Source organism: Meleagris gallopavo, chromosome Z (assembly GCF_000146605.3).
Source record: "Meleagris gallopavo isolate NT-WF06-2002-E0010 breed Aviagen turkey brand Nicholas breeding stock chromosome Z, Turkey_5.1, whole genome shotgun sequence".
Lineage (NCBI taxonomy): Eukaryota > Metazoa > Chordata > Aves > Galliformes > Phasianidae > Meleagris > Meleagris gallopavo.
In genome coordinates this window covers 823,675-832,804 of record NC_015041.2, presented here as the reverse complement: position 1 = coordinate 832,804, position 9,130 = coordinate 823,675, and the positions used below count along the sequence as shown (strand labels likewise).

General features: G+C 38.9%; 1 protein-coding gene across 1 annotated transcript in view; it reads right to left on the bottom strand.

The window, feature by feature from the left end:
- Positions 1 to 9,130, bottom strand: part of MALT1 (MALT1 paracaspase) — a 31,609-nt gene that overhangs the window by 2,062 nt on the left and 20,417 nt on the right. Inside the window, exons 11-16 of the mRNA XM_031557216.1 lie at positions 5,783 to 5,960; positions 5,480 to 5,554; positions 4,543 to 4,670; positions 2,761 to 2,910; positions 1,941 to 2,098; positions 1,034 to 1,159 (exon numbers count right to left, since the gene is read on the bottom strand). Of these exons, the coding sequence (XP_031413076.1) occupies positions 1,034 to 1,159; positions 1,941 to 2,098; positions 2,761 to 2,910; positions 4,543 to 4,670; positions 5,480 to 5,554; positions 5,783 to 5,960 (815 nt within the window). The remainder of the gene's footprint in view (positions 1 to 1,033; positions 1,160 to 1,940; positions 2,099 to 2,760; positions 2,911 to 4,542; positions 4,671 to 5,479; positions 5,555 to 5,782; positions 5,961 to 9,130) is intronic.

The following is a 9,130-nucleotide window of genomic DNA, read 5'->3' as shown; positions in this document are numbered from 1 at the left end:
CAGGGGGTTGGAGATTCGTGATCCTTGAGGTCCCTTCCAACCCTCGCCATTCTGTGATTCTGTGACCAGATTATTGTCACAGTTCTAAGGGCTAATCACTAGAGTTACAAAGGAGCCTTACATATCATGCTAATTCAAAATTCAGTTTCCCTTTACTGCTTCAAATTCCACTAAAAACTACATGCAAATTGGACATGCAAATTGGATTTCTGAATCATGTTGCAATCTGGGCACCCATGACATCTTGCAGGCTAGATATTCTCATTTCCCATTGCTGCAGGCAAACACAGCAATAAAACAACATCCTATCCTGCCCCCTCCAAACATTTTAGAGGACAGACTAAAATTAATTTTTCTGTCCTCTTTGCTGCCTAACAATACCTCAGAATTTTGCTGTGGACCTCCTCACTTGATTAATACTTGCTCATCTGCAAGTCTTTATTTCTAGAAGCATTTTCTTTACGCCACCTGCAAAAGCACTTAAGATGCCAAGCAATGTCGCAGGTGAGGTAGTCATGACACAAAGGTACAGAAATAAATATAAAAATGCTACCATAAGCTGAAGTGATAACCTTTCAAAAACTACATGTCCAAGAATACAGCTTGGAATCAAAGTATGCAACATTTTCATCTTCTTTTGAAGACACAGTGAGATGCTGCTGTGTTTCAGGTCACATTCTTACTGTACTACAAGGCATAGGAGCATCTCCATAGTGTGCATGAGATGGTGTTTACAAAAATAACCACCTTGTCAAAGCTTAGTATATGTCTAGAAAATACAAAGTGGCTTGCACAGTGATATCAGGACTGCATATACACTGATTCTCCTCTATTTTACAGCTAAGATACTGAAGTCCCTAAAACATTGCTACTTATCATTTTTCCTTCTAAGAATCTAGTATTTGGATCTGATAATAAATTCTGTACATCTCCAGACATGTTTCTTATCATGCAAACAATACACAATGAGCTCAGCAGAACTGCAAAGAAAGATGATTAATTTATACTAGTCTAAGGAACAATTTATATTAACCTTTAGCTTTTGCAGAGAACTTAGCCTGGTGTAGAGGCAGTGTTTGGGAAGGTCCTTTGAAACTAAATAGCTTCCAGTTTCCTCAGGAGTTCCTTTATTGGCTTCTTTAGGATCCACATCCAGGTCCTATTGCAAGAAAGACAGCAGAACACAGAAGAAGGTACAGAATTTGTAGATTATTAAGCAATTAGGACTAAAGTGGTTGGTTTTTTTTGTTTGTTTGTTTATTTTTAAATAAAGCACTTGCTTTTTAAAAGGAAAGACAACGCCAACATTGGATTACTTGCAAAAGCTGCTGAAACTGCTGTTAGTCACAGAAATTGTTTGTTTAGGTAACTCCCTTTCTGCTGACAGTTCCTTCTGAATTTGCTGCAGTACCACACCACTAACTCTGTGGGCTACAGAGACATGTATTTATCATGCACATTAATTCAAATATTTTATTTTTAAAAGAGTCCTGTCTTACAAACACCAAAAAGGTTTTCTGCTCCCGAGGAACTTCCAGTTTCACTCTTATCCTTTGCCTTACTGCAATGAGATGAGTAATGCTGATGGAAGCAGAAACATCACCCAGGTGGAAGTAACTGAAAAAATAAACTCTAGGAAGTCTGCTGAAAGGTAGATGTGTCCTACGTCCAAAATAGAGCTACTGATAATCACTCTTTAAGTTAAATAGAACCACTTAAAACTAGACAATCTCATAGAAAAGAACTTCTCCCTGACATCCAGCCTAAATCTTCCCTCCTCCAACTTAAAACCATTTCCCCTTGTCCTATCATTATCTATTCTTTCAAAGAGTTGACACCCCTCCTGTCTGTAGGCACCTATTACAAAAGGTGCACTTGATAAGGACAGTTCTCAACTTCAATGGAGGGAGATCATCGAGTCACCTACAGGAAGCACTTACAAGTGGGAAGTCTGTAACGCAGGCTCTGCAAACAACTATCTCAGGTGGTTTCTTTACTATTCGTGTGTAGATTATCATGACATTGGAGAACTCTGCTGCAAACCCCAGTTGAATCTGAACACCGCATTTGAATTCAAGATACATGCTTTCTGGAAGCTCTGCAAATAAATAATACATAATTATATTCTCAATAAAAATAAACATTTTTCTATTTATTATTATTTTGAAATATTAGAAAGTATTTTAAGATACATGTAGGAGATACAAGAATCTCCTGAATTCCCTCTACCTATCACTCACGTCTTCATGCTGAAGCAGCTCTTACAAGCTAACCAAGCAGCAGCTGTTTACTAGGTGCACTATCAGAAAGTAACAGACATGCCACACGGAGCTGATTTTTCAACTTATGCTACACAAGTTTCTTTCTAATCTTTGTGCAACTAGCAAGACCACAATCAACACAGCTATGATACAGCTTATGGACCTAAGAATTTGTTTTTATATATGTTTAATCAAACTAACAAAGTCAATGAAGTATCCTATATACATAAGGCACAGCTACAACTTTATAAGAAAGTCTGAAAGCAGAACACATTCAAACACAGCAGAAGTTTCCAAGATCTGAACACACTAGTGAAAATTAAGGTATGAATGTGCATTTCTTCAATTTCTATTTTGAATTACAGCTTAGGGACTAGAGATAATCAAGGATGTACATCCTCTTATTTTTGAAGGAGCTGTTTATTTCAAGTGACCTAGCACCCTAGTATGCAATTTCTATAATTCAAGTAGTTTCACCTATAGGTAGATCATACCATACCATGAGCTTTGGCCCACTGTAGGTTCCTTGCCATGGACTCTGCAGAAGATATGGTTTGTTGAATGGGATCAGATAATGCCCTTTTCTCAGACAAACTGCTGCGGATCTCCAAAGCTTGCTTGCCTTTGGTGAGGTGACACTTGCCCATATCTAAAAAGAAGATGTAATATTTCTATCAAAATCACTGCTGCTGAAGTTTTATCTAAATTAACTGCACCACTGCAGTGTTGTGTGGCTGTTACAGATATGATAGTATAAGAATTTCCATGTCACCTTGCTGTTTCAGAAGTATTTATTTCTCAATTTTTTGTTCATGAGGTGTTGTGGGTTAACCCCAGAAAGGGGCTAAGCACCACACAGCCCCTATCCCTACTGTGACAGGGTGAGGAAAGGAAGAGTAAAAGAAAGAAAACTTGAGAGTCGGGATTAAAAAAAAGAAGAAGAATAAAAAAAAGAGAAGTAGAAAAAGAGGAAGAAAAACAAAACAAGTGATACAAACGCACTCACACATCACCATCCCTGGGCAGACCAATGCTCAGCCAGTTCCTGAGCAAAAGACAGCTCATCTTCCTAACCACCTTCTTGTCTTTGTATTGCCAAGCATAACTGTATATGGTATGGAGTGTCTCTTTGGCTAGCTTGGGTCATCTGCGTGGTTTTGTCCCCTCACAACCTCTCGCACACCTCCAAATCTAACCACTGTCAGGCAGAGCTGGAAACACAAGGCCTTGATGCTGTGACCATTCAGCTTGTAATGTAGAACTTTTAATGTCAACAATCCTTTGGAACTTTTCCACATGTACACCGGTGTACCCTCTAACCCCTGATATCTGGTGACACACGCTGGTTGTTCTGTTGCCTGATGTAATTTTCACACACTGCCAAATGCACACAAAGCCGACTGAAACAACCAGTGCAGGTGCTGTTCTTTTGATGAGATGGAACTCTCAAGCAGCTGGAGCACCACATGCTGTACCTGTATTTTGTTTAGTCTGCTCTCAGATCTGTTAGAGACTGCCAACTCCATTTCTTAGGAAACATCCGCCTCCTGTATTGCCTCTCCCTTCTCACCCTCCTGTCTCCTTGTTCGGACAGACTTCCATGCTAAGTCCCAACAGAAGCTGCCTTCATGCTCTCCCCTGTGAGGGATAAGTCCTTCACTCTAGTTCAAGAATGAGGTAAGTCACAGGTCAGAAATCAGGATACCTACAGCATGTGACAGTAACCTAACAGTACAGGCTACGCAGTAAGAGAGACAGGATTTAGGAAAAATGGGTGTTGGCAGAATTGTGTGTCATATTTTAATGTGGGAGCAGTGAGCATAAATTAAAAAAAAAAAACAAATTGCAGAGAATACTAACCCACTTGAGAAAACCCAAAAGCAATGCCAAAAAGGATGAGGGAAGGATGAGGGTGAGAACACTTTTGGATGTTTTTTCACTGTACATATGTATTTGTAAGCATTTTATCCTAGTTGAAGAACTCATTGGTCGTTGGCAATTAAAAATGTAAGTGGTTATCTGTTCCACTCTTTAATGCATTCTTTAATGCAGAGACTGACAAGAAGAGAATGTGGGATAAAAGTCAGAGACACTACTGATGTTTTGATGGGTGGATTATGGGTTTCTTTTTTCCCCCCAAAATATTAACAGAATACCCCAGGACAGATATAGGAAAGGAAAAATATCTGATTCAAAACAGTGAGTTTCAGGACTGGTAGCTTAGTGAAACTAAACCCGAATACAGCAGCTAGTGAGCACCCAGCAGTAAGCTGCAATTCACCTTCAGCAACTTCATCAAGCAGCACTGTAATCTTCTTGTCCTCCAGCAAACGCTCCTTCAAGAACTTCATGAAAATTCCATTAGCCAATCCCAACTGCTGAATTTCAAAAGCTTCTGCTCCTTGGCACCTGAAATCACCAACATGAGGCAATGAAAAGAAAAACTACTGCAGCAGCTGTATGATCAAGATTAACATGAAGACAAAAGAGGTAAAGGTACATTTGGGAATGGATGAAAGAAACCCTCTCACTTGAAAACCAGCTTGTGTCTAAGGGCAATCTTAGACACCTTTTCATTTTCATCTGCAAACAACTCATCCTGGCAAGATTTTTACTCATAACCAAACCACAGACCAAAGGTGATACTGAACTGCTTGTGTGAAAAGCTTAAAGTTCTTCACTAAAGCTCTTGACAATTTCCATTCAATAGCTTTTGTACATGATTTGAAAACTAATACAAAGAGGTTATACAGATTGCTGTATGAGTAAACTCTTCAAAGAATTTCAATCCAAGTGTAACTATTACTTAGATCTAGAAGGAAAGCAAGAAAAGCATGGAACAATCTGCATGCCACTCTTCCAAAAACTGATTAATCTCTCTCACATGTTTGCATAAATTTAATTAAAGGCAACTTAGTAGAGATTCTTACATTTCTACAAGTAGCCATTACAAAAAAGTCCAGCAGTTTCAGTTTTGCTGAATGCAGTTTTCTCACTGGCATTACCTTATATCTGAATGAGAGCAATAAATATGGGGATGCAATCCACAGGCAGATTGTGGATTGAAGAATGAAGTCAAAAAGAAAGGATACTAATATAAATCACTGGTCTCCTAACATGACAGTTGGTATTTTCCATAAAAGACTAGCTATACAATCTCAATAGCCTCCTTCTGATTTCAAAATCTCTGTGGCATAGCGGGAGAAAGATTTCCTTACGTGGCATATCCAAAAACAATGTTGGCAGTAACCTTCAGAGCATCTAGGATGAGAATTGTATCATCATATTCATTTCTGCAACAAAATACACAAAAACATAAGAAGAATGATTTGAGAATTAACCACACACAACAGCTGTTCAAAATATTAAAACACTACAGTTTAGAAACAGTACTTTTTTTCTCCTACAATTCTAGAATGTGATTTTTCAGAACCACAAATGTTCAGATGCAATAAATACATGGCCCAGATTAAAGATCCCTCCCCAGCTTGAAATCCAGCATTCCCTCAAGACCATCTTACCTTTTGCGACACATATCCAGTAGGAACACATTGAGTCCTGTCTCTTTTTCCTGCATTAGTTTGAGGATGTTCTGCACACACAGACAGTTTGCAGATCGGTAGGGATTTGGAGCATCAATAGGAACCATGAAACTGTTTCCATAGTTTTCATAGCCATGGCCAGCATAGTACAGCAAACCTGAGAGAGCAAAACAGAAGTGGCTGAAAACATCAGCTCAAGAGTACACTGGAACATTCCCATCAATTTTAAGGTGGTCACAAACTTCATGCTCTGTCCCCACATTAAGTGTCTGTGGGAACTTGAGATCCTTCAAGCTACTCCAAGCAGTGTTTCTGGTACTGATATGCTTTATTAAGAAAGGAAAGAAGGAAAAAAAAGGGCAAAGTCAGCTTCACAACTTCACAATGAGCAGACAACAATTAAAATATTTGTACTCATGAAACAGAATCCATTATAAATTTATATCAATCACACGCAAAGACAGCTAAATACTCTTCAAGTGCTTCAAGTAAAGTTATGACCTCTAACAGAAATAATGTTATCTACTATATATAACTCACAGATTGACATTACGAACTGTGCCAACTGTAAACAGCTTCTCCACATGTGCAAATACAAAGCCTTGCATAGAAAATCACTGCACACAGAAAAAGATAACCCTGAAGAGTTTAGCTGGATTTTTCCTAATTCTGTAAAAGATGCTCTCCCTTTTAAAACTGTTTTTTTTTTAATCTTACTATTAACCCTGCAAGTTTTTAAAATTAATTTAATAGGAAAAAACAAACAAACAGAGAAACACTTCTTTTGCACAGTGCTTTGGGAGTGACAAAAAATAATATTTAATGGGAAAAAAAATATTCCATGATGACATTTGGTAGGATTCCAGAGCACATCAGTGTTACTGCACTACCAACAGCCCATTTTTAGTTGATGACATTATCTCTCTTCACAGTTTCATGACCCATGACTGATGTATGTCTACTAAAAAAACTCTTTACACACTCACCTAAACACAACAAATTATGCAGTTTATTAACTTAAGAAGATGAATGCAAGTTTACCATAGTTTACGATTTACAGTCTTCAAAATGCATGCGATAGTTCCATATAAAGAAAATATATCATAGATTTGAAGAAAAGCTTTTCTTAATTCTGAAAAGGGGGCTACCAGCCAGGGCTCAGATTTTACACGTATGAAATAAAATGTCAAATACTGACACAGCAGCAACTTGTGGTAAAATTAGACAATCTCAGCATTAACAACTTCTGCCAACTGTTACCAGTTGATACCAGAACGATCTGAAGGAATTTTCCTATGGTCTGTTCCCAGTGCTTTTTTTGTTTAATAATTTGTTTTCTAAAGCTTTTCATTGGTTCAGATCTTCAACTAGCAAACAGTGCTGCAGCTGAACCCAAGTCAGCAGAAATACCACTTATGTTAACTGGAGATGTGGTCTTCTTATGCCTCTATTTTTACTAAAAGCAGCTGTGAAATTAGTTGTATTGTAACAAAACTTGAATATCCAGTAGAAACAAGCTTTGCCCTAATGCACTAAAAATATTCGTCAGCTTGTGTAGGTAGAAATGCTACATGCTTCCCTTTTCCATTACAAGTAGCAACAGCAAAAGAAAGCACTTGTGTCACAAAGCCCTGCCCATTCTGTAAAGGAATACCACCAGATAACTCTATCCCTTCAAACTGAGCCCTAGGTTCTCTTCTACTTGTAAGCACTCAAGTCATTAACAACTATGCCAAGACCTTGCTAACTGCTCCATTCAATCAGCAGTGCTCAATTTCTTTTATGGGAAACATGCATAGTCGAGATAAGCAGCCAACAAGTGCATACAAGGTAAGCTCCATGGCTTGGGGCTTCACTTCAAAAGCCTCGCTGTTATTCATCTGACAGGGTCTTGGAAAATGACAACAGCCTGACTCAATTAGAAGGTAAATGTCTGAAAGGCAGAGAATTTTAAGTGTGTAATTAAAATCTAAACAAATGACAATGGCGTTATTGGATTATTTACAACATTGTTAACGATTTGTTTCAGAAGAATTAAAAATGAAGTGCCAAGGGCATAATTCTGCATCAGATCTGAAGCAAATGGAATGTTCTAAAATTTACTTCCACAGAGTTTTAATCTTGACCTTGAGGTTATCCTCAAGACTACAGAACTGAGTGTAAGTTAAGTACGTAATCAGACCGACTGAAAGAGGTTTCACTTTTGCAAGGCTGGGCTGATGAAACTGCTAAGGCAGAAAGAGAGGCAGAAAAAAAATGAAGGTAACACCTCTGAAGTACTTTAAGTTTTGCAAGTCCAAATCAAGCCCAAATTAATGAGTTGGAGCTATGTTAAAACAGAACATCTGTTCACAGTCCCACTGCCCTCTCATTGCATCGCTCTGCTTCCCAACAATAGACCTAAGAACTTGCTTTCGTTTGATGGATCAATCAGTTAGAAAGTGACACTATGGGTATGGAATATTTTAAGACAGCATGCAGGAAGCAATAAAGTCCAGATGCTCACCTGAAAGCATCACTCCTCACAGCTGTTACCTTCTTCAACGTGCCACAGAGATAATGCTAAATGAGGGCAAACCTGAAGTCCACCGTCCCCCACCAGGAGTGTAGAGGTAAATGACTGTGCACATAAGCAGCCACCCACCAGAAAAAGGAAATGTCTGGTAAAGGAGAATCATCTCCAGCTCATCCAACTCTACGGTTGCAGTCAGACTCAACCCACCTCGTGGGAGCATCATCCAAAGCTCTGCCATGCAGCATCTATACAGCCACTGACCAACTGCTCATCTCCAGCTGCCCTCAGGCTTTTGCAGCAGCCCCAGCTCCATCCCTGTAGGCCCTATGCTAGGAATAGTAGAATATACCTCTATAATGCACCACAGATTAATGCCATTTACATCGCCAGTTTTCAGACAGCTATCCTCAACACCAATTGCACAGAAGGCATTGTTTGGTGCTATTCAGACACAAAGTCAGGTAAGCAGAAGTGCCACGACTTTCAGCCTGCTGCAGCATGAACTGAATGCACAGAGATGCTGTAGGAGAAGCACTGGGAGGGGCAGGAAAGAATTTGTCAGTGCATTTCCTCAATGAACAGAAATATATCAGAAATAACTACTTTTATTTTCATCCATAAGTAGATGATTGTGTGGCACCTTTTTGCTAAGTACCTGCAACAGTTAATACATTGAGCACAAGATCAGAAATAAATCTTTGCATGCATAGAATAAACATATTCGGAGGGCCTCGTTAGACACTTGGGCACAACAATTTTAAGTAGGCTCAGGTTCTTCAGACGTCAGCATTTAAGTGGTACTGGCAGCTTTT